Source organism: Lissotriton vulgaris, chromosome 8 (genome assembly GCF_964263255.1).
Source record: "Lissotriton vulgaris chromosome 8, aLisVul1.2, whole genome shotgun sequence".
NCBI classification, from domain to species: domain Eukaryota; kingdom Metazoa; phylum Chordata; class Amphibia; order Caudata; family Salamandridae; genus Lissotriton; species Lissotriton vulgaris.
The window spans coordinates 1,578,504,607-1,578,531,303 of NC_141696.1; the positions used below are offsets into that span (position 1 = coordinate 1,578,504,607).

The 26,697-nt window shown below is 51.9% G+C and overlaps 1 protein-coding gene across 2 annotated transcripts in view; it reads right to left on the reverse strand.

Annotated features, from left to right (window-relative positions):
• The window catches only part of TRAPPC10 (trafficking protein particle complex subunit 10), a 319,990-nt gene that overhangs the window by 207,289 nt on the left and 86,004 nt on the right, over positions 1-26,697 (reverse strand). For both annotated transcript variants that reach the window (XM_086935878.1, XM_086935877.1), the window contains one exon: positions 16,053-16,134. In XM_086935878.1, the coding sequence (XP_086792004.1) occupies positions 16,053-16,134 (82 nt within the window). The remainder of the gene's footprint in view (positions 1-16,052; positions 16,135-26,697) is intronic.

The window sequence follows — 26,697 nt, forward strand, 5'->3', positions numbered from 1 at the left end:
ATGCTCGCACCATCCCAGACAGGGTTTTGTGTATCCTGGGTAGGCAGGGCTTTACAGGAAGGTGACTGCGAAGTGGCACCCCGGTGCTCACCAAGCATCTGCCGGCTAGAACCAGTTCCAGGGGCACACCAGCCCCTGACCTGGGGAAAGCCCGGCATGGGAGAGGGGTGTAACCACCCCCCTTCCTGGTCCCACCCCTAGGGCAGGACCTAATCGTGTACCCACCCCTTTCTTTAGGATAAAGGCAGGAGCGGGGACCCTTCCAAATTAGATCATCTTTAAATCAAGAATACTTTCTACGAAAGGAACTCTCGACTCTTCTCAAGATTTCTCCCTTGTAACTAAGGAGTAGTCACCCTGCATCCGCAGGCACCATCTAAGAACTCTGCGGTTTGCTGCAAGTCCTTCCTCAGGAATCCGACTGCCCAGCTCAACGAGAACCGGCTTCCCTGGCACCTCTGACCTCTACCCACATCGTCAGCTCAGATGAGATCCGTGGGTGCGACGAGACCTCGAGGGACCGGCCATCATCAAAACCTGCACGCTTTCTTAACCAGCACGACCGCCGAGGGATCCTCTGGTGAGTGCTCTGGGGTCCGAGAAGCCCCGACCCTGAGCAGCTCCAGCACCGAAGCTCAGCCTCCCTGCATCTCACGATCTGCGTGGGGCCCTTCTGCTCTTTGCTGCTCAGCACGTTGTCTGACTACTAGCCGCTGGCTTGTGGCCTTCTCGACGACGACCGACAACCAACGCTGCTGGTCTGGTTGCTCCAGACCGGCCTTTGCTCCCTTCTGAGAGAGGAGCACCCCGGACCCTCCTGGTCCACTCAAGACGCCATTTTAGGTCCACCACGTGGCCCTGAATTTGCCAAAGCTTGTTGACCCAATCCTGGGCCCAGCGACGCCAACAGCATCAATCTTCGTGGGACAGCTCGCACCTCCATCCTGGTCACCGACAACGCCTCCTGGTCCGTGAGACTGCAGAGCCTAGCATCGCCCTCTCACCTAGTCGAGGTGACGATCATCCGGTGCCCTCCTGGTACCCTCTGACTACTGGCTAGTAGTACGAACTTGGTCCCCTCTGCTTTCAGGTGTCATCCATCTCTGATCCATGCTTGGATCTCTACGAACTATCTACACTGGTCGCCGGCCAGCAACTCCTTCCTTCCGGCTCCTGGTTCGTCAGCGAAGACTCCCGACGTCTGTAAAGACTTGTGCAGCCGCAGCCCTTGGGCTAGGTAACTTCGGCATTTCGGTGCCCGCATAGCCTCCTTATTGAAGGGTCCCGAGTCCCTATCGCTTCCGACTTACCTGATCGGGTTCGCCCGATAACCCTAGACTTCCCGTGCCCTCGGGCACTTGTATTGATTGTGCACTTGAAGTATTTTCCTAAGAGTTTTGTTGTGTGCTTAGTACCCTGGCCTCATAAAGAGTACAGGGCTGTTGTGACTTTAAATAAATACACGGTTTATTTTCATAACACTTGTGTGGTGTCCTTTCACTTGGTGTTCAAGGGGTATGTGATGGTATAACAGCTGGCTTAACACGCCCTCTAGAGTTTAGCCCGAAGACTGCTCGTATCCACGCTACTAGGATAGCTGGTCTAAGGTTGACTTACAACCAATCACCATAAGGGTCGTTTGGACTGATGCATAGTGATCACTAGAATAGTGAGCACTGCATATCAGGCCAACTTCTCACATAGCTTGTGGCACTGCACCCTCAAGGAGACCTAGTAGCAGCTTGTGGCACTGCACCCTCAGGGAGACCTAGTAGCAGCTTGTGGTACTGCACCCTCAGGGAGACCTAGTAGCAGCTTGTGGTACTGCACCCTCAAGGAGACCTAGTAGCAGCTTGCGGTACTGCACCCTCAGGGAGACCTAGTAGCAGCTTGTGGCACTGCACCCTCAGGGAGACCTAGTAGCAGCTTGTGGTACTGCACCCTCAGGGAGACCTAGTAGTAGCTTGCGGTACTGCACCCTCAGTGAGGCCTAGTAGCAGCTTGCGGCACTGCACCCTCAGGGAGACCTAGTAGCAGCTTGTGGCACTGCACCGTCAGGGAGACCTAGTAGCAGCTTGTGGCACTGCACCCTCAGGGAGACCTAGTAGCAGCTTGTAATACTGCCCCCTCAGGGAGGCCTAGTAGCAGCTTGCGGTACTGCACCCTCAGTGAGGCCTAGTAGCAGCTTGTGGTACTGCACCCTCAGTGAGACCTAGTAGCAGCTTGTGGCACTGCACCGTCAGGGAGACTTAGTAGCAGCTTGTGGCACTGCACCGTCAGGGAGACCTAGTAGCAGCTTGTGGCACTGCACCCTCAGGGAGACCTAGTAGCAGCTTGTAATACTGCCCCCTCAGGGAGGCCTAGTAGCAGCTTGTGGCACTGCACCCTCAAGGAGACCTAGTAGCAGCTTGTGGCACTGCACCGTCAGGGAGACCTAGTAGCAGCTTGTGGCACTGCACCGTCAGGGAGACCTAGTAGCAGCTTGTGGCACTGCACCGTCAGGGAGACCTAGTAGCAGCTTGTGGCACTGCACCCTCAGGGAGACCTAGTAGCAGCTTGTGGCACTGCACCCTCAGGGAGACCTAGTAGCAGCTTGTGGCACTGCACCCTCAGGGAGACCTAGTAGCAGCTTGTGGTACTGCACCGTCAGGGAGACCTAGTAGCAGCTTGTGGCACTGCACCCTCAAAGAGACCTAGTAGCAGCTTGTGGTACTGCACCCTCAGGGAGACCTAGTAGCAGCTTGTGGCACTGCACCCTCAAAGAGACCTAGTAGCAGCTTGTGGTACTGCACCCTCAGGGAGACCTAGTAGCAGCTTGTGGCACTGCACCCTCAGGGAGACCTAGTAGCAGCTTGTGGCACTGCACCCTCAAAGAGACCTAGTAGCAGCTTGTGGCACTGCACCCTCAGTGAGGCCTAGTAGCAGCTTGTGGTACTGCACCCTCAGTGAGACCTAGTAGCAGCTTGTGGCACTGCACCGTCAGGGAGACTTAGTAGCAGCTTGTGGCACTGCACCGTCAGGGAGACCTAGTAGCAGCTTGTGGCACTGCACCCTCAGGGAGACCTAGTAGCAGCTTGTAATACTGCCCCCTCAGGGAGGCCTAGTAGCAGCTTGTGGCACTGCACCCTCAAGGAGACCTAGTAGCAGCTTGTGGCACTGCACCGTCAGGGAGACCTAGTAGCAGCTTGTGGCACTGCACCCTCAGGGAGACCTAGTAGCAGCTTGTGGCACTGCACCGTCAGGGACACCTAGTAGCAGCTTGTGGCACTGCACCCACAGGGAGACCTAGTAGCAGCTTGTGGCACTGCACCCTCAGGGAGACCTAGTAGCAACTTGAGGTACTGCACCCTCAGGGAGACCTAGTAGCAGCTTGTGGCACTGCACCGTCAGGGAGACCTAGTAGCAGCTTGTGGCACTGCACCGTCAGGGAGACCTAGTAGCAGCTTGTGGCACTGCACCGTCAGGGAGACCTAGTAGCAGCTTGTGGCACTGCACCCTCAGGGAGACCTAGTAGCAGCTTGTGGCACTGCACCCTCAGGGAGACCTAGTAGCAGCTTGTGGCACTGCACCCTCAGGGAGACCTAGTAGCAGCTTGTGGTACTGCACCGTCAGGGAGACCTAGTAGCAGCTTGTGGCACTGCACCCTCAAAGAGACCTAGTAGCAGCTTGTGGTACTGCACCCTCAGGGAGACCTAGTAGCAGCTTGTGGCACTGCACCCTCAAAGAGACCTAGTAGCAGCTTGTGGTACTGCACCCTCAGGGAGACCTAGTAGCAGCTTGTGGCACTGCACCCTCAAAGAGACCTAGTAGCAGCTTGTGGTACTGCACCCTCAGGGAGACCTAGTAGCAGCTTGTGGCACTGCACCCTCAGGGAGACCTAGTAGCAGCTTGTGGCACTGCACCCTCAAAGAGACCTAGTAGCAGCTTGTGGTACTGCACCCTCAGGGAGACCTAGTAGCAGCTTGTGGCACTGCACCCTCAAAGAGACCTAGTAGCAGCTTGTGGTACTGCACCCTCAGGGAGACCTAGTAGCAGCTTGTGGCACTGCACCCTCAAAGAGACCTAGTAGCAGCTTGTGGTACTGCACCCTCAGGGAGACCTAGTAGCAGCTTGTGGCACTGCACCCTCAGGGAGACCTAGTAGCAGCTTGTGGCACTGCACCCTCAAAGAGACCTAGTAGCAGCTTGTGGTACTGCACCCTCAGGGAGACCTAGTAGCAGCTTGTGGCACTGCACCCTTTCCTTGCTTCGCGCATTTGCTTTTCTTCTGCTATTGCTGGGACAATTTTACAGAAAAAAGTTACATAAAAAACAATTTAAGGCCAATAGCTCCAACGTTCACTAATGTGAGACCTATTGCATTGCAAATACTTGTTCACTCTTGCTTGCTCTCGTGGTGGAACCACTAATTGCCAAGACAAGAGATGGTGGTAAGGTAAAGGGATACCCTTTGGTAAGGAACAACCTTGTCAGCAAATAAGTGGACATTTTCCTTTCAACAGTAACGGAGCCTATGGCCTCCCTCGGAGCATCCCTGGAAATCCTGCAAGACTACAGAGATCTAGATTAAAAGTGAATCTAGATAAATTAGAATTATAGATCATTGGCTTTGACCAAGCCCAGGTCACCTGAACCACAGAATTCAAATGGGAGAAAGATTAAAAATGTACACGTAGAGGCCTTTATTTTTCCTTTGTTGGAGAACCTATAATGTGGAAACTATCCTGGACTTCTGCCAAGAAGAACAATTTGCACCGGTGGCAGCCCCTGTTAATTTTGTGGCTAAGCAGTGTTTTTACAGTTAAAATGAATGGATTGTCTCATCTTTCAAACTTGCTTCAATCAATTCCAGTAACAATTCAGATGAAAGAGATAGCAGCCCTTAACGCGGTTATCAACACCTTCAATGGGCAGGCATTGCACTAACACTTCCTTCATGGAAGGAGCATTGGATCGATCTGGAGACAGCTATCCTGGGAGGGGAGCAACTGGGTGCAGTATGGCTCCTAAAAGATATAAAACCCGGGTAGCTTACGTACCAGAAGGGCTGTGACCAGACTACAAGCATGAGATAAGGTAACAAAGGCTCAGAAGATTACATCCTTCCCCGCTTCCTTCATGACACTTTTTCTTTTAATACAGATTTCACTCCATGAAATAGCCAAGATCAATTTCATCAATGGAGCCAAGAGGAATGTAGGATGCTAAGGGATCTATTCAAAAGAGGCAAGATAACACCACTGAAACCTGGAAAAAAAAGAATGTTATTTAGATGAAGCCAAATTAATGCACTACTTTCAGATGAACCACTGGGCACTACCACCAGAAAACAAGCATTTGCAATGCAATCAGTCTCGCCTTTGGGACCTTATATGTATTTAGCTATGCAGCACATTAGCCTGGGTGCTGAAACATCTACTTTTCTTTAACATGGAGGGAAAATAATCACCAAACTGCGAGACAGGCCAGGTATGGGAACACATGGAGAGAAATATTGTCTTTTAGCTGGAAATGGTATAGTCCAAAGCTCTGTTTTTAATATACAATAAGGGCCTTCGGTGGTCACATCACTGGAAATTGTCTACCGGTGCTAATGGAAGACAATTTCTATGGACTGGAATCTAGAGAATGCTAAATTGATTCTGGTATTTTACTGACGTCTGCTAGACATTTTCTATCAAGAAAGTTAAATAGAGGCAGTTGCCAGAAAATTAAAAAAATAAAGTCCCTAACCAGAAAGCAATTCTGGTATCTTACTGACCTCTGCTGGTCGTTTTCAATTAAGACAGTTAAATAGAGGCAGCTGAACAGAAAAAAGTCCCTAAGCGGAAGCAGACAAGTCCTAGGGATGATCTCCAGAGCCCACAAACTACAAACAATATACTAAAGTATATACAAGAGGTCTTGAATGCTTGACCTAAAAACTAAAGGCACTAGAGAACTTACACTGTTTGAAAAACTCATCCTCTCATACAGAGTGAATGTTTGTGTTCCAACCTCTAAATACCGGAATTAAAATGAGAGGCAAATAAGGGTTATATGAAAAGATGGAACTGAATCTCGGGGAATAATATAAATAATACATGGGAGCCTGCAATCCCTGTATAAAAGGCGGTCTCTAATTTCCTAATTACAAGCAACTTGAGACACACCTAGTCACCAGCAACTTAAAAACAAATAGTTTAGCCGTTGAACTGTAATAACTTATTTAAGCTGAGTTCTGACATAAAAATGCCTGCTGCGAGAGCCAGCGGCCAAGGAGAAAGGCAGGTTGCAGAGTATAATTAAAATAAAATCAATATCGAACATGGCTTGTTCTCTGCTCTGTTTTTCGAGATGAACTGTGATAAGCAGAAAGGAGATATTTATGGCAACTTAATTATTTTTCCACTCTAGTTAATTTTAGGTAAGAAAGAAAATCTCTACATGATTTTACACATTCGGCGCTACATCATTTTTAAAAATCTGACTTGTATGAAACCAATTGTAATATCGCCTTGTAATAAATATCCAACTGCTTTTTGCTGTGTTTCATTGAGCACTAGAGATTCCAATGTATTCTTCATGTTTACAACGATCCTATCTTTTTCTTGTGAAAGAGCACCACACTAAGTATTTTTAATTTTACTGAGTTTTATATAGCGTGAACGTGTCCCGAATCGGGTATCAGAGCGCTTTACATAGCACCAGTTGCATTACATGAGGACACATTAATTTTTTTGTAAGGCACGGGGAGATTAAGTGATTCGCCCAGAATCACAGCACATTCAGCGTCATTGACTAGACTCGAACCCATTTCCCCAGCTTCGAGGTCGACCGTCCTAGCCGTTGGGCCAACTCCTCTCCCCGGGGAGAGGAGTTTTGAGGGAGGAATGATGATGTTGCCATGTAGCCAGGAATAAAGTACCCCCTGCTGTACATTATAACTAGATTGAAAGTCACCTCGGAGTCCCATGACCTTATAAAGGAACTCCACCTTCAGCCTTGTTCCTCTATATGGTCATAGAACTCCTCAGTGACGTGCAATATCCTTTTGATATGCCAGGGGGTACTTTATCTCATCTATAATAGTTAAGACTTTGGCAAGAATTATGGACCAATAATCCACATCTATGTGGCAGTGATCAAAACCGAGAAACGTTGTACATGGTTATACTACAATGAATGGCACATAACCCCAAACAAAGTGAAGACAAAATAAAAGGTTCAGAGAAGAAATGTTGGCAAGAGTGAAGATAGGAGGAAGATGCATTATATACTTGGTGGACTTGTCAGGTAACACAAACTTTTTGAAGGGAAGTTTTAAGTTGCATAACATGAGTGGTGTTCTCAGTGGGTTGGTCTGGAATCTGGGGTTCGAGAATCCTCCAGAAAGAATGCTACCAAAGTAAATTGTTCTTCTGATTGATACTTCCAACCACAGACTCTTCACCTTGTGAATAGATTCCAAAGTAATATCTCCCCATATGGTGGGTCTGTGAAAAAGCTCAGACCAGGAAATTCCGCAGCAAGGCCCCTCCCATTGGAACGGACAACCCAGGCAGTAGTGCTTTGGGTGCCAGTGCAGTATTAGCAGCTTTGGCTCTGGTGGAATAAGCCTGAAGTACTTCCAGAGGGTGTTCCTTGGACAGTCCACAGCAGATCTATATACAAGGGACAATCTGTCTGAAAAGCCTGTTTCGGCATTGCATTTTTCCTTCACCCCAGAAAAACCCACAATGTGCTCATTGTCCACCTGATGATCCTTAGAACCATGATAAAACTCCGAGCTCTCTTCGGGTATAGACGATGGAGCCCTCAGTGGCATCCTTGGGTGTATGAGGAGGAGCAGAAACATGAGCAGCGTGATAGACTGCCCAATGAGGGAGGAAAGCTGCCTTGGTCCTTAGGACTAAATTGTTTAGGAAGAGAGGTATACATGTACAGGACAAAGTGCTTACAGCTCACTCATGTAACAAGCAGATATGATCGCAATGAGGAACATATTTGTTAACATGAGTGACCTCAAAGGACACCGAGAATTGGCCCGAATGGAGTGCACATGAAGAATGTAAGAACCGGACTGAGGTCCCACTGGGGCATCACAAAGCGGGGTTGGCAGGAATATAAGGATCAGCTTTTTCAAAAATCACATCACAACAGGTAATTTAAAGAGATGGCTGACAAATTACCTTAAACTGTTGTCACGACAAAGACTTACTGGGCTAGACCGAGAGAAAAAAGGAGAACACCCAGAAATCGGAACCATAAGGTTGCATATGCCAGGAGGATCACCACAACAAGCATCTCCTAGGGTACTTAGATGGTCTTAACAGAGGGACACCTGGCTGCCAATATCATATTCACCACTTCAGGAGGGAGATCATTGGCCATCAACTGCTGCTGCCCCATCTCCAAGCACGGACATGCACCTTGGACACTCTTGGGGAGAGGGACCTGCCCTTCTTTTACAAAAGATCATCTTGAAGAGGGAGCCAAATCGGAGGACAAATGCTTATGGCCAGAGGTTCTGGATACCACCCTCTCTTGGCCCGGTGCGAGGTACTAGGATGACTTGGGCCTTATCATTCCTAATCTTCTGCAGAACTTTGGGCTGGATAAAAAGGTACACAGGGATCAGAGCTCCAGTCCAACCAAAGTGATCTAGAGGGAGAATTGCCTTGAGAACTCCAACACGTGAAAGTTTGTACACTGTGCATCTTTGGTGGTGGCATAAAGATTAAAACAGGTCTGTACCCATTGCTAGAAGATGCCCTGTGCCGTGTACCACCTCTGTGAGTACTCACCATTCCGGATCTGCTACGCAATGATGGACAAGTTCATCTGCCTTGGTGTTTAAAGTTCCAGCCAGTTGCTGTACAACCAACCTCAGCCAGTTCCAGAGGCGAACAGCCTCTTGATTCAAGACCCATGAATTTACCCCACCTGCCGGTTGCAGTAATACATGGCAGTGATGTCCATAAGGACGGCCTCTGGTCGCTCCCCACGCCGCACGGCTCCTCCTAGTGGCCCGTGACTGCCCCTCTGCTGCTGCTGCCAAGGGTTCGCCGCTGGTGAGCCCCTGGCACCTGTGCCGTTGTTTTTTGGTTTGTTGCTCTGTTCTCCACCATTTCTGGCTGCATAATGTGTGTTTTTTCTTCCGTCTGTTTGACACTCGTTTTTGCCCTTGTCCAGTTTTTTGGGTTTGTTTCTCTGTTCTCCCCCATTCCCGGCTGCATATTTTGTGTTTTTCTTCCCTCTGTTTGCAGCTTGTTTTCGCCCTTGCCCTTTGTGCCCCCCGCTCCCCGCTTCCGGCCGCTGCTCTCCTGCAGCCCGCCCCCTTTTTGCCTTCTGTGCCCACTGCCCTCGCCCATTGACCGCCCGCTCCCGCCTCCCAGCTGCTCCTCCCTCCCACTTGGCCTTTATGGAGGGCGCCGTGCAGAAGACGGGCGCGCCGCTGGCGTGCCAAAGGCAAGCCCGTCTGCGCCCGTCCGCGCCTGGACCGCGCCCAGCGCCAGAACCCCTGGACCCCGCGCCACCCCGCAACACCAGACTACGCTAAGACTAAAACACACTCCACACCGGACGAGACCGAGCCACCCCGAAGCACACCCAAGGGCCCTTCGCCTGCCGGAACTGCAGACTCACCAGCATCCAACCCACCAAACCAGCTACCAGAGAACCCCAACCACCTCTGCTACATCCTCCTCAACACTCGCTCCGCTCGCAAACACGCCATCGAACTCTGGGACCTCCTAGACTCCACCGACCCAGACGTCACCTTCCTAACGGAGACCTGGCTGAACACCCCTTCAGCACCAGACATCGCCATAGCCATCCCACAGGGCTACAAGATCTCCCGCAGAGACCGCACCAACGGAGTGGGAGGCGGAGACGCCATCGTCCTCAAAGACTCCATCAGAATCTCAACCAACACAGACTACATCATCACCACCGCCGAGCACATGCACTTCCAGATTCACACCGAACCCCAACAAGACCCTCAGAGGAACACTCATCTACACACACCCCCGGACCATGACCACAGTTCAGCGACACCATCACCGACCTCATCAGCACCCACGCCCTCGCCTCCACGGACTACATCCTCCTCGGGGACCTGAACTTCCACCTCGAGAACAACAACAACGCCAACTCCACCACCCTGATCGAAAACCTAGCCAACCTCAGACTCCAACAACTTGTGACAACACCCACCCACGCCGCTGGACACACACACACAACCCCATCTTCTCCATACCCCACGTCTCCTTCAACTACACTTCCGAACCCCACTGGACCGATCTCAGATGCGTCCATTTCACCTCAGAAAACCCACCACACACCAACGCACCCAACAGCTGCCGCGCCGCTGCTGGGGCAAGGTCACTAGGACCAACTGACGACCACCCTCGCCCGGAGACCACCCACCAACCCCGACACCGCCGCAACCAACCTCACACAGTGGATCAACGACTGCGCCAACACCCTCGCCCCTCTCAAGACCGCCAAAACCAGCCACACCAACAAGAAAGCCACCTGGTTCACCCGAAGACCTCCGGATCTCCAAGAACACCTGTCGGAAACTGGAGAAGAAATGACTCCACGACCAAACACCAGACAGCCACACAGCCCTCAAAAGCGCCACCCGCAGGCACCACCAACTCATCAGGAGCGCCAAGAGGACCGCCTTCAAAGACCGCCTATACAAGAACGCGCACAACACCAAAGAGCTCTTCAAAATCGTGAAAGAACTCTCCAACCCCAGCTCCAACACCATCGACATCCCACCATCACAAGACCTGTGCGACTCCCTGGCTACCTTCTTTCATCGCAAGATCACCGACATCCACGACAGCCTCAACTCCGACCCCGCCCCGCACCCACCACCAAGTCCACCACCCCTGCAAACACCACCCGCACCAGCCGCCTGACCGCCTGGTCCAAAGTCAGCGACGAAGACACCATCAAAACCATGAACTCCATCCTCTCCGGATCCCCATCTGACCCCTGCCCTCACCACGTCTTCAACAAAGCCAGCACAACCATGGCGCCCCACCTCCGAAAAACAATCAACAGCTCCTTCGAGACAGCAACCTTCCCGGAAAGCTGGAAGCACGCCGAGATCAACGCCCTCTGAAGAAGCCCAAGGCAGACCCTAAAGACCTCGAGAACTTCCGGCCCATCTCCCTGCTCCCGTTCCCGGCATAAGTGACAGAGAAGATAGTCAACAAACAGCTAACCCGCTACCTCGAAGACAACATCCTGGACCCCTCCCAATGTGGTTTTCGCAGCAACCACAGCACCGAGACCGCCCTTATCGCCGCCACGGACGACGTCAGGATCCTGAAGGACAATGGAGAAACAGCCGCCCTCATCCTCCTGGACCTAACAGCAGCCTTTGACACAGTCTGCCACCGCACCCTATCAGTATGCCTCCATGACGCCGGAATTCAAAAGAAGGCCTTGGCCTGGACCACATCCTTCCTCTCCGGTAGAACCCAGAGAGTCTGCCTCCCTCTCTTTCGCTCGATATCCACTGAGATAATCTGCGGTGTCCCACAGGGATCCTCCTTCAGCCCGACGCTGTTCAATATCTACATAGCACCACTCGCCCACGTCGCACGACAACATAACCTCAACATCATCTCCTACGCTGACACCCAGCTGATCATATCCCTCACCGAAGACCCCCACACCGCCAAAGCCAACCTCCACAGAGGAATGAAGGCCGTAGCCGACTGGATGAAGGACAGCAGACTGAAGCTGAACTCAGACAAAACGGAGTTCCTCATTCTCGGACCCACCCCCTCAGCCTCAAGAAATCTCATAGGCCGTTATTCGTCAACTGATTAAGTACATAAAGTTTATTTATAAAATGTAAGAAAATTCTGTACAATGAATGGCATATAATCCACAGTACAATATATGCAAATATTCACACCACAGTAAATGGTATTTGTAACAATATATATATCCTGGGGAACCCAGGCTCCATCAGTGGAGAAGTGTGGCTCAATGCTTAGAGCGGCAGACCTTGATGCAGAACGCTGGCCAAGGACCAGGGTTCGATTCCCGCCTCGGCGGGTTTCGGGCTTAAATTCCTCTGACCGGATATTCTCGCCTCAGTGCCGATTCTAAGCATGGGTCCCACGCTGCAACTCTGGGCAATAGCTTGCTTAGTCTCCACAAAGGCCCCCTGATACACAAGGGATGCCTGGTTTCACCATGGGATGCCCAGGAGTGGACACCCCACAAGGAAAAGCCAGGAGGGGTTCCCTTGTGGTAGGAGTACAAGCGCCGGGATGCCTCCGGGTCACTGTTCGCGCTATACAAATACGCCACATTCACATTCACATTCATTCACATCAACCCCACACAACACAATCAGACTCACAATCACAGAGGTGGACCTCACAGGAAGGTCAAACCTTCTTCAGGGCGCAATGTAGAGCTATCCATGAAACCACTGGGGGAGAAAACCTAGCGGGTCCCCAAGGGGACACTAACTGGACAGCTAAACAGGTCAAGACTTGACCAGGGGTAATTTAGAGGATGTATGCACAATCTAAACCTGCTCATGGATCCTTGCACTTCATAGCAATCAAAGATCGACAGATTCCTCCTGACAGCAGACCAGTCGCAGTAAAACAAAAAAAAAAAAAAGACTTTGGTATGCACACTTGTGAAAACCTGGTCTCAAAGTTGACGCACTATCCAACTACAATCCGGTGGTTACTGGCCAGAAATCAAAATCTAGGACAGGTCTTCTTCAAATGGGGTTTGGTGATGCTATGGGGTCCGTAACGCCCCCAAAGAGGGTCCACAACAATTTAGAAAATTAGATATTATTAGACGTCTAATAAAGTAATTAAAAGGCAAAATTAAAATTCTTAAAACCCTCTGGAAATGTGAAGGAATTTGAAACTGGAGGTTGAAGCACCAGTATGTGCCTACAAAAATGGAATATGCATTAAGAGTAAAAAAACAGAAAGGGATAAGCTAGATTCTAACTAGCATACCTCGGTCTTTTAGAAATAAAACCAGATAGTAAGAAGCTCAAACCTTTCTATTAAAATTTATATTTTGGTATATTTTGTTTGGGAACGAAATAGGTAATTATTTGTGTATTTGTTTATTGTATGCAAGCTTCCATATTTTTTGTGGAAGGAAACTTAAAATCGTAGAAATTGCGGAGGCTGGGGTTCCCAACATCCAGCAGTGATTCAATGGGGGTCCCTTGAAGTTAAAAGGTGTAGGGTACTTAAGTCAGCCCGGACCACTTAAAGTTTAACTAACTGACCTCCAAACAAGCAGCCGATTGAGGTAATGAAAGAATTTCTCTTGGACTTGGATAAAGACAAAGGTCTAGCAGTCATCAGGGTACTAAAGACGCTTCATTGCAAATCTCCAAACCACACAGTAGTTTAACACACATTGTATAGACAGGACATTTCATTAAATTGTATAAGAACCCACATGACAGTGAACCAACCTGCAACACAAGCATTCATTCGATCCGTAGGATGCTATTCTATTTTCTTATTTCCCAATTACCTTTTTAGGTACTATAGTCTTCAATGAGCTTTTCTTTTCACACATACACTTGCCTACAAGCAATGGGCGGCCAGGCAAGACCGGTCAACCATGAAAAAACTCATGATAGAACACTTGACGTCTTCTTGGGGAGGTGGAATGAAGGGTGATTAACAACATCCCAGGCAATATGCTAGGCCCTCTAAGGAATCTGAGGCATGTTACCACCAAACTCGCCTCGCCAAGGTGCTCCAGAAACTGTGTTCAATCCACTTCATAATCGAGCACTCCAGCTGATGATGCGGGACAAGTCCCATACACTAAGTAACCAATCAATAAACACTGGAGACTTTTCACTCACAATGAGGTGAGGACTGGTCTTACAGCACTGAACGCCAAAGCCATTTTGCTTGCCTCTGTGAAAGAATAAAGGAGGTGTCTGCTTACTGGCGAAGCCAAGGAGGATACACACAGGGAACCTTGGGACTGCAGTGTGTCAAGTACCTCCCTCCGGAATGACTGAGGGTTTGGACAAAGCCACAGAAGCTGTATGAGTGTTCCTCTCTCCACAGCCCCTTCAGAACCAATCCAAACCTTGCTGGTCACTCATACAATATACCAATTGTGGTACAAGTATGTGGTTGTCTTAATCATTGCTTCTGAAGCAAAAGCAGCTTGGCTTGTGGTTTGTGCTCTAATCTGCTTCCCCCTACTCTGTCTCAAGAGTGACCTGCCTATCTGCGCTCCTGATCTCCTCTAGGCGATTTATAAGATTGCCCCCATGACATCAATAATTTGTAGATCTCTAAAATATCTTTGGCAGGGTTCTCTTGTCTTAAAAACAGCAAGAGGCTAAAAAGCAGAAACTTTGATCATGGAGTTTAACACCAACTGACGTATTTTTATAAAGCGAAAGAGTTCAGCTTCAGACTACCCAAATCGACTCTTCAGGCCATCAAATCGCAGTAGGCCACTTTCATCAAGTAGGTTAACAATGCTTCAACAACTCCTCTTTTCCCATTCCTTGCATGGTCCCTATGCCAGAGCAGAAGTGAGGTACAGATTTCCCAATATCGGAATCACATGAGATGGAAAGGTAGTGAACCCCTGTCCCAAACAGTTAATGTCACACCTCTGTGAGTGGGTCAACTTAGGTCTCCTATGAACAGATCAGTATGTTCTAATCACTTGCATTACCAGAACAGAGCACCTCAAAAAACTCGATAAATGTGCATGTTATGTTTGTATTTTTACTATGAGTCTACAATTAAGGACATTCGCTCAGAAGCTATTTTGGTCCACACTTTAAGGGTCAGCAGCCATCCTGTCCTATTCTCTACAACGTAGGATTTTTACCTGACCCACTGAAGAGTATACTAGGCCCTCCCTGCGTGTAGCACTTTTACTTGAGCTCTGATTGCAGTTAGCTGGCACTCTGGATACACTCCAACTCTTTTAGTTGGGTTTCCAGTTGCTCCCACTTTTCTCTCCAGTCCCGTTTTAACCTAGCTGTCAGCAAATGGCACACTGGACTAATAACTTAAGGGCATCCCACAAGGGTGTATCTTCCACCAGCCGCCTCCCATTCAGGTCTCTGCTAGGTACTCTGTTGTACATTCCTGGGTCACCTCCATTATTTCCTTGTTGTTGAGGAAGCCATCTTAAAGTACGAACCCTGCAGAACCTCTCCTTCCCCCGGTATTTGTAGGTCCACCGTCATGGGTGGGTGTTCAGAGGGAAAGCTATCATACCTTCACAGCTGCCACTTTTCGTACGTATGTGCAGTGCACCAGTGAGAAAAAAGGAGTAATCTAGGGCTGTTGGGTCGAAGCTGAGCCATACTTCAGTCCTAGGTCTTGAAACCAAAGCTTCCCTTCCACGGATATGGAGCCTGCGTGACCTTCACTTAAGACCATCGACTCCTAGTGTTGTCCGTGACCATGTTTATGACTGCCCTGACAACAACAGTCCCCTGGGACTTGTGACGTATATTCAAGATGTTCTCCCACAGGAACCACTCTAGCTCCAAACTGGATGCATAAACAGAGACCACTGAGTACATACAAGCCTTCATCCAGAATCAATATGATAAACCTGATATTTGTTCCCTTAATTTCCGCTACAACAGTATTTTTATCCTGAAATATCGAAGAGGGAACATTTAATGAAAACGTGGATATGGTATTCTGTGAGAACTTTCAGAGTACATTAAGAATGGTGAGGCAGCACATTTAGAAGGGGAGGGTGGTCTTATTTCTATGTGTGCACACACCCTTGCGAGCTGAAACACAAGTTGGTGAGCAAAGGAGATCCTTGGCTCAGGTGAAGAACAGTCAGACAGAATGGCGTAGACAGGCATCAGGAGTGATGCAGCAAGTCAACAGCAGACAGAGTGACATGGTGAGGCCATAAGGTATTCCAGGGCAGCGAGAGGTGGGCTCAACAGAGGACCGATGAGCAGGTGAAAGGCAGAATGGTTTACAGTAGCAACAACAGCAATGTTAATGTGAGAACATAGAAATCAAATACATCCGTTACCTTCGCCATTCCATCGGCTCTCTGGGAAGCTGCTGGGTGAGGGCCGGATACAAGGAAGTGAACAAATTTTGATCCCCGGCACCTGCAACAAAAATGTTTGCATGCTTAATCGCTCACTTCTATTTCAAAGACATGCCTGCCAGCCATCAGTAATATAATCATAATTTCCACAAGTAAAAGTTTAAAACAGAAGAAGCCTGAATCCATCAGGACAACAGTAGGTCTAGACACCCCCACCATATGGAATGGTCAGGGAGCGTGGAGTGGTACAGAGAAGTAGGTGGGCCCCAATATTTGGGTTCAGCTCCCCGTGATACACAATCGTCAGTGGGCTCACAGGACGGTTAAAGAAAGCTGCCGTGCAGAAGGCACACCATACATACATTGCTTAACAGGGCAATAGTAGCCCTATTGTGCAGTAGTGGGCATCTCAGAATGAGCTTGCATGCCACATTCTGTTATCAACACTTGAGAAGGTCTAATGGACTGTAAAGGGACTAAAAAGAGCAAACCTTAAGAAGTGCACCATATCGAACTCCTGTCCTATCTGAAGGCAGCCCATCATTCAATTTAAATCCTACTCCACATCATGAGATGAATGTATGGACTCTAAGAGACCAGCCACCTCTACACCCTATCCCTCCCTCCATCCCCCCCAATCCTCGGTAACCCTTAATTCTCGGTAACCCTTAATCCTCGGTTACCCCCCCCAATCCTCCGTTACCCCCCCCAATCCTCCGTTACCCCCCCAATCCTCCGTTACCCCCCCAATCCTCCGTTACCCCCCCAATCCTCCGTTACCCCCCCAATCCTCCATAACCCCCCAATCCTCCATAACCCCCCCAATCCTCCATAACCCCTCCCCCCCAATCCTCCATAACCCCTCCCCCCCAATCCTCCATAACCCCTCCCCCCCAATCCTCCATAACCCCTCCCCCCCAATCCTCCATAACCCCTCCCCTCCAATCCTCCGTAACCCCTCCCCCAATCCTCCGTAACCCCTCCCCCCAATCCTTCGTAACCCCCCCAATCCTTCGTAACCCCCACATCCCCCGCACCCCGTTCCTACAATCCTGCCCTCCTGAAGACCAGCACAGTACTCAATCATGATTTCCTAGACACAACTTCAGCACAAAATCATGCCACCCTGGACACCAGCACAGCAACAACTAGTACTCTTCATGAAACCAGCAGAAGCGCCTAATACTGCCCTCCTGGAAACCAGCACAGCAACCAATACCACCCTCCTGGATATCAGCACAGTAATCAATACCACTTTCCTGGGGACCAGCACAGTAACCAACACCACCATCCTGGAGACCAGCACAGTAACCAATACCGCCCTCCTGGAAACCAGCACAGCAACCACTACCACCCTCCTGGAAACCAGCACAGAAACCAATACAACCCTCCTGAAAACCAGCACAGCAACCAATACCACTCTCCTGGAAAGCAGCACAGCAACCAATACCGCCCTCCTGGAAACCAGCACAGCAACCAATACCACCCTCCTGGAAACCAGTATAGCAACCAATACCGCCCTCCTGGAGAACAGCACAGCAACCAATACCACCCTCCTGGAAACCAGCACAGCAACCAATACCACCCTCCTGGAAACCAGCACAGCAACCAATACCACTCTCCTGGAAACCAGCACAGCAACCAATGCCAACAACCTCCTGGAGATCAACACAGTAATCAATACCACCTTCCTGGAGACCTGCACAGTAACCAATACCACCCTGCGAAAGATCACCACAGCAACCAATACCACACTCCGGGAAACCAGCACAGCAACCAATACAACCGTACTGGAAACCAGAATAGCAACCAATACCACCCTTCTGGAGACCAGCACAGTAACCAATACCACCCTCCTGGAAACCATCACAGTAACCAATACCACCCTTCTGGAAACCAGAACAGCAACCAATACCGCCCTCCTGGAAACCAGCACAACAACCAATATCACCCTCCTGGAAACCAGCAGAGAAACCGATACCACCCTTCTGGAGATCAGCACAGTGATCAATACCACCCTCCTGGAGACCAGCACAGTAACCAATACTGCCCTCCTGGAAACCAGCACAGTAACCACTACCACACTCCTGGAGACAAGCATAGTTACCAATACCACACTCCTGGAGATCAGCATAGTAACCAATACTGCCCTCCTGGGGACCAGCACAGTTACCAACACCACCCTCCTGGAGACCAGCACAGTAACCAATACCACCCCCCTGGAAACCAGCAAGCACAGCAACCAATACCACCCTCCTAGAAACCAGCCCAACAACCAATATCACCCTCCTGGAAACCAGCACAGCAACCAATACTGCCCACCTGGAAACCAGCACAGCAACCAATACCACCCTTCTGGAGATCAGCACAGTAATCAATACCACCTTCCTGGGGACCAGCACAGTAACCAACACCAGCCTCCTAGAGACCAGCACAGCAACCAATACCGCCCTCCTGGAAACCAGCACAACAACCAATACCACCCTCCTGGAGATCAGCACAGTCCCAAATACCACCCTCCTGGAGATCAGCACAGTAATCAATACCACCCAGCAACCACAGTACAGCAACCAATACCACCCTCCTGGAAACCAGCACAGCAACCAATACCACCCTCCTGGAGATCAGCACAGTAATCAATACCACCCTCCTGGAGACCTTCACAGTAACCAATACCACCCTGGGGGAGATCAGCACAGCAACCAATACCACCCTGATGGAAACCAGCAAAGCAACCAAAAACACCCTCCTGGAAACCAGCACAGCCACCAATACTGCCGTACTGGAAACCAGCATAGCAACCACTATCACCCTCCTGGAGACCAGCACAGTAACCAATACCACCCTCTTGGAAACCAGCACAGTAACCAATACCACCCTCCAGGAAACCAGCACAGCAACCAAAACCACCCTTCTGGAGATAAGCACAGTAACCAATACCACCCTTCTGGAGATCAGCACAGTAATCAATCCCACTCCCCTGGAGACCAGCACAGTAACCAATACTGCCCTCCTGGAAAACAGAAAAGTAACCAATACCACACTCCTAGAGACCAGCCCAGTAACCAATACAGCCCTCCTGGAGACCAGCAACGTAACCAATACGACCCTCCTGGAGACAAGCACAGTAACCAATACCACCTTCCTGGAGACCAGCCCAGTAACCTATACCACCCTCCTGGAGACCAGTACAGTAACCAATATCACCCTCCTGGAGACCAGCACAGTAACCAATACCACCTTCCTGGAGACCTGCCCAGTAACTAATACCCCCCTCCTGGAGACCAGCCCAGTAACTAATACCACCTTCCTGGAGACCAGCCCAGTAACCTATACCACCCTCCTGGAGACCAGCACAGTAACCAATACCACCCTCGTGTAGACCAGCACAGTAACCAACACCACCCTCCTGGAGATCAGCACAGTAACCAGGTAGGTCGCCCCCCGCTGCAGCTCTGCCTGCACCCCCACTGTCTCTACTGCCGCTGGTGAAATCGAGGCCCTCCACCACCCGCAGGCATCCACCTGCGCCTCATCCCTGGTGGCCAGTGGTGGCCTTAGATTTGTTGCCGCTTGTTGTGTGTGCCTGTTACTGTCTGCCCGCTCCTCTTCTGTGCCACGCCGCCCGCCGCTTTGCTTCTGTGCCACCTTTTGAATTCTGTACCCCTCGCCAATCTCTGTGCCCCCTTTTATTTTGTACCCCTTGTACTGACTTCTGTGCCCCTTTCCCAAGTCCGAGCCCCGCGCTTGTCTCCTTTCCCCCGTCCCCGCTGCTGCTTCCCCTGCAGCCCCGCCCCCTCCACAACCATTTGCTCCACCCGACCCTCGCCTCCCGCCTCCCAGCTGCTCCTCCCTCCCCACCTCCCCATATATGGCGGCCGCGCGCCTAAGGCAAGCCCGTCTGCGCCTGGACCGCGCCAGAACCCCTGCCCCCCGCAGCAGCCACGAGGACCGCCGCAGCTACGACGCCAACACCCTCGTTGCTCTCAGCTTAGGAAGGACCCACACCTGCTGAAAGGCCGCCACGAAGCGCACCCACGGTCCCTTCACCTGCCTGAAATGCAGCTTCTCCTGCCTCGCAAGCGCCGAGACGCCCGCCACGACAGAACACAACCAGCTTAGATGCATCCTGATCAACACCTGCTCCGCACACAAACACGCAGCCAAACTCTGGGACCTCAGTCAACACCGCAGTCAACACCGCATCACCGGACGTCTCCTTCCTGACCGAGACCTGGATGAACGAAGCAGAGACTGCACCAACAGGGCCGGAGGAGGAATCGCCATCGTCCACAAAAATACCATCAGGGTCTCAACAAACACCAACGACACCCTCAGCACCGCCGAACACATGCACTTCCAGATCCACACGGACCCCAAGACCACCCTAAGAGGCAACCTCATCTACAGACCGCCAAGACCCCGGCCTCAATTCTGCGACTCCATCGCCGACCTCCTCAGCACGCACGCGCTGACTTCCACAGACAACATCCTCCTTGGAGACCTGAACTATAATCTGGAGAACAACAACGACAACAACTCCTCCACCTTGATCAACAAACTCGCCAACCTCTGACTGAAACAGCTCGTCACGACGCCGACCCACATCGCCGGTCACACGCTAGATGCCATCTTCTCCTCAAGCCCCCACGTCACCTTCAGCCACGCCTCCGCACTCACCTGGACAGACCACCACTGCATCTACTTCTCCTTCCGAAAACCCCTCACACACCACCACACCCTACAGACCCCCCGCCGCTGCTGGGGCAAAGTCACTGAAGAACAACTACAGACAAGCCTCGCACTCAACCCTCCGACCAACCCCACCAACCCAGATGATGGTGCACTCACCCTCGAATGCTGGATGAACGACTGCGCCAACACTGTAGCCCCGCTGAAAAAACCCACCAACAGAGACACCAGCAAAAGAGTCAGCTGGTTCATCTCGGAACTCCTCGACTCAAAGCGTACCTGCCGGAAATTGGAGAACATATGGCACAGAGACTTTTCTCTTTAGTATTTTTGCTTTCTTATTTTTTGGGTTGGGATGTACAATGATAGCAACTTATTTGTTTCCCCGATGGTTTTTATTACTGCGGAATCGCTGTTCAGTTTGTCTCTGGGTACATGTGGTCGGGCGTGGATACTACCACTGAGGAACTATAAGCGAACCTATGTTTAGCATGCTATGGACCTTTCTGATTATTGCTTTTTGGCTGTATTGCAATGAAACAGTTGGATTATTCCCGCCACGTACACCATGTTGCTACCTATACAACCGATCCTTTATTCTTTAATATAAAAAAATTAACCTCCTTTGATCCTATGTCGAGTGGTTCCAGTTAGTTAATAACATTGACTTACAGCGATAGGTAATATCATCTAACCACTCCGTGCCTTTAATTGATGATGGTGCTTTCCAGTTTTGTTCCGTGGCCGGCCCCCGGGTTGTAGGCCTGTATTTGTATGCATCCATTTCCTCAAATAAAGGTTTTCAAAAATTTTAAAAAGAACTTCTGACCCATCTCCCTGCTTCCGTTCCCAGCAAAGGTCATCGAGAAGATAGTTAACACCCAGCTCACCCGTCACCTCGAAGACAACAACATCCTGGACCCTTCCTGATCACGATTCCACAGCAACCAGAGCACCAAGACCACCCTCCTCATCGCCGCCACAGATGACATCAGGATCCTTCTAGACAACGAAGAGACAGCAGCCCTCATCCTCCTGGATCTCTCCGCCGCCTTCGACACAGTCTGCCACCGCACACTACGCACACGACTCCAAGGCGCAGGCATCCGGGAGAAGGCCTTGGACTGGACCACCTCCTTCTCTGGCAGAACTCCGCCCCCCCCCCCGTTCCGGTCCAAGGCCTCCGAGACCATCTGCGGCGTCCTACTAGGATCTTCCCTCAGCCCGACGCTGTTCAACGTCTACATGGCACCACTAGCTAGCATCGCCCGACAGCACGATCTCAACATAATCTCCTATGCCGAGGACACGCAGCTGATCCTCTTCCTCACCAAGGACCCTCTCACCTCCAAATCCAACCTCCACCAGGGAATGAAGGCAGTCACCGACTGGATGAAGGAAAGCCGATTTACGCTGAACTCCTCATCCTCGGGTCCAACCCCTCAGCATGGGACGACTCATGGTGGCCCGCATCACTGGGGACCCCCCGTCCCCCACCGACCACGCACGCAACCTGGGAGTCAACCTCGACTCGAAACTCACCATGACCAAAAAAACAAAAAAGTCAACGCAGTCTCCTCCACCTGCTTCAACACCCTCCGCATTCTCCGCAAGATCTACAGATGGATCCCGACAAACACGAGGAAAACAGTCACCCAGGCCCTAGTCGGCAGCAGACTCTACTACGGTAACGCCCTCTACGCCGGAGCCTCGGCCAAGCTCATCAACAGACTGCAGAGAATCCAGAACGCCTCTGCACGCCTGATCCTCGATGTCCCGTGCCGCGACCACATCACCCCCCACCTGAGGAACCTGCACTGGCTCCCCGTCGACAGGAGAATCTCCTTCAAATGCCTTATCCATGCACACAAGGCACTCCACAAGACTGGACCAGCTTATCTCAACTGTCGACTCTCCTTCTACGTACCCAACAGGAAACTCCGCTCTGCTGACCATGCCCTGGCCACGGTCCCGCGCATCCGTAGAACAACTTCCGGAGGCAGGTCCTTCTCCCACCGCGCCGCCAAGACCTGGAACACCCTCCCCCTCTACCTACGACAAACCAAAGACTTGCTGACTTTCAGGAGACAACTCAAGACCTGGCTCTTCGACCAGTAGCAGCAGCAGCAGCAGCCACCCTCCCCCCCCACCCCCCCCAGCGCCTTGAAACCCTTACGGGTAAGTAGTGCGCCACTTATTTTCAAGAGGGCCTGGAGTGAGGAGGGGGGCCCGCGGCGCGATTGCTTGGAGGATTGTGCCCCTTGGCTGTGGTGTGGTGCCGGTGACCCTCCTATGGACCGGCTGAGCTGGCGGTGGCTGCCCAGCGGGATCTGTGGCCACCTCGGACTGTGGTGAGCAGAGTGCGCCTGTGTGGAGCGGTAGGGTGCGTTGGCCTTCCCTTCCCCAAGCGTTGATCTTCCTGGGCGTCTGCTCTTTCCTGCGGTGGCGAGGCTCAGGGCCAGATCGGGCCCCAGCGGGGGCCTGAGGAACTCTGGGGACCGGCGGGGAGGTGCCTGTGCAGAGGCCCACTGGGGCTGCTACTGGGACCGGTTGGCTTCAGTCTCCTGGCGGGGGACCCTGGCGGCTTGGTCCATAGCCCTCTTTGCATGCCCAACACTGCAGAGACTGGGGGTCTGCTCCTGTGACTTTACGCACCGAGTCCAGGGGGCCTGAAGATTGTTGGAGTGGGTCAATTGAATTACCTATTGCCATATCTGGCCTCTAACTTGCTGGTGGTGACGGGCATTGGAGTGGGGAGTCCTATCGCCTGGAATACCTTACGCCACCACAATGACACGGGATCTCACTGGCGGCGGCCACACCAAGCAAGGGACCCGTGACAAATTTACGGAGGCGAGCCAGGCGGCTGGCGCCACGGGGTCGCAGAACCAGGCACCCGATAATGTGGCTATGTTGGCGGCCATAACACAGTCCAGGGACATGCTGGACGCCAAGATCAGGCCGTGGGCTCGAATGTTACATTGCTCCGCAAGGACCTGAGGAATGTCGTGGAGCTAATCATGATGAACTCCATCCACTCCGGATCTCCGACCGACCCCTGCCCTCACCACGTCTTCAACAAGGCCGACGCCGTCATCGCACCCCACCTGCAGGACATCATCAACACCTCCTTCACCACCGCCACCTTCCCTGAGAGCTGGAAGCATGCCGAACTCAGCGCTCTACTCAAGAAACCAACAGCGGACCCCACCGAACTCAAGAATTACCGCCCCATCTCGCTGCTCCCGTTCCCAGCCAAAGTCATCGAGAAGACCGTCAACAAGCAGCTGGCCGCCTTCCTCGAGACGAACGGATCCCTCGACCCCTCACAGTCTGGCTTCCGAGCCAACCACAGCACCGAGACCGCCCTCATCGCTGCCACCGATGACATCCGAACCCTGATGGACAACGGAGAAACAGCGGCCCTCATCCTACTAGACCTCTCCGCGGCCTTCGACACCGTCTGCCACCGCACCCTAGTGCAGCGCCTCAGCAACGTCGGAATCCAGGAGAAGGCGCTGGAATGGATCATCTCCTTCCTCGACGGAAGAACACAGAGAGTCCGTCTACCACCGTACAAGTCAGAGGCCACCAAAGTCATCTGCGGCGTCCCTCAAGGATCCTCGCTGAGCCCAACCCTCTTCAACGTCTACATGAGCCCCCTCGCGGCCATCGCACACCAACACAACCTCAACATAATCTCCTACGCCGACGACACCCAGCTGATCCTCTCCCTGACCAACGACCCCGCCGCCGCCAGAGCCAACCTGCACGAAGGGATGAAAGAGGTAGCCGAGTGGATGTCGACCAGCCGCCTGAAGCTGAACTCGGACAAGACGGAAGTCCTCATCCTGGGATCCTCGCCCTCCGCCTGGGACGACTCCTGGTGGCCCCCCGCCCTGGGCACCGCACCCAAACCGACAGACCACGCAAGCAACCTGGGCTTCATCCTGGACTCCTCCCTCTCCATGACCAAGCAAGTCAACGCCGTCTCCTCGTCATGCTTCAACACCCTGCGCATGCTACGGAAGATCTTCCGGTGGATCCCCACCGAGACCAGGAAGACTGTCACCCAGGCACTCGTCACCAGCCGTCTGGACTACGGCAACGCCCTCTACGCCGGAGCCACCGCCAAGCTCCAGAAGAGACTCCAACGGATCCAGAACGCCTCAGCCAGACTCATCCTCGACATCCCACGACACAGCCACATCTCCGGACACCTAAAAGACCTGCACTGGCTCCCGGTCAACAAGAGAATCACCTTCCGTCTCCTTACCCACGCACACAAAGCTCTTCACGACCAAGGCCCGAGCTACCTCAACAACCGCATCAACTTCTACGCTCCCAAACGACACCTCCGATCAGCCAGTCACGCCCTTGCCGCCGTCCCCCGCATCCGAAGAACGACAACAGGAGGAAGGTTCTTCTCCTACCTGGCCGCCAAGACCTGGAACTCCCTCCCGACCGACCTGCGCCTGACCCAAGACCACCTCGCCTTCAGGAAGAAGCTCAAGACCTGGCTGTTCGGGTAGCAGCAGCACCCCCCCCCTCCCCCCTAGCGCCTTGAGACCCTCCGGGTAAGTAGAGCGCTCTATAAATGCCTATGATTGATTGATTGATTGATTGATTGAATCACTGGCACAGAGACCCGCATATCAGAGGTGGAAGATGATGTGTCCCTTCTAAAAAAGAAGGTCGGGCCATGGAAAAAATACAAAAGGGCCTGGCTATGCAGGTCGAGGACGCAGAAGGGCGGGCTCGGCGGAACAATCTACGCTTCGTGGGATTTCCGGAGGGCTGTGAGGGTGACAACGTGGAGCGCTTTCTTGCCCAGTGGCAGGAGGGTTGGCTTCCCCCCGGATACTCTCTCTCGCTGCTTTGTGGTGGAGCGGGCCCACAGGGCCCTGATGCAGAAGCCCCCAGTTGGGGCACGCCCGCTCATCGCCAAATTTTTTAACTACTCTGATCGAGACACCATTCTGCGACAGGCGAGGGTGAAGGCCTGAGGGTAGTAATGCTACTACACACGGTTGGTGCAGCAGCAGCGACAATCCTTTCTTGCAGCCAAGGCCCGCCTTCGTGGCCTAAAGCTTCAGTATTCCTTGCTCTACCCGGCGCGGTTGAGAGTGATCTTTAAGTCCCGCAGACTGTTTTTCGATTCCCCAGAGGAAGTATTCAGATGGACGGGTGAAACAGTGAGAATTCGAGTCAACAGGCCCCAGGGTGGAGAATTGAACTCCTCCTCGAGTGGAATGGTCCGTGAGGGTCTCAGGAGTCAGCAGCGACGCCGCAGGAGATCGAAGTGTGGACGCAGATCGCGCTCTGGCTCCGCGCCTCGCCAGAGCGACCAGACACCGGAGCAGCAATCAGAAGTGAAATGATGTTATGTTATGTTAAAAGAGCTTGTATAGCGCTCGGCTGCCCCAGCAAAGGGGCGTCCCGGCGCTCTTAAAGACAAAAGGTGTAGCTGCAGATGGAACTAGCAGTGAACATAATACCAGCTTAGCAGAAGAGGTGGGTTTTCAATGCCTTTCTAAAGGATAGAAGATCGTTCAGGCCACGGATCGGGGGAGGTAAGGCATTCCAAAGCTTGGCCGCAAGATATCGGAAGGAGCGACCACCCATCCGGGCTAGCTTAATGCGCGGGACATTTGCCAAGTTCTGGCCTTCTGAGCGGAGGGTGCGTCTGGGTAAGTAAAGTGATAGAAGGGGAGTTAGCATGGGCGGTGATGCAGTTTTCAAGATTTTAAACGCCATGCATAAGGTCTTGAAGTGGATCCTCTTCTCCACCGGGAGCCAGTGCAGTTTAATTAAAGTGCTTGCCACTGACTGGTGCTGGGGAATACCGGTCAGCGCTCTGGCTGCCGCATTTTGGACGCTTTGCAGCCTTGTTTTCTCTGCCAGATTTGCTCCTAGGAGCAGGGAGCTCGCG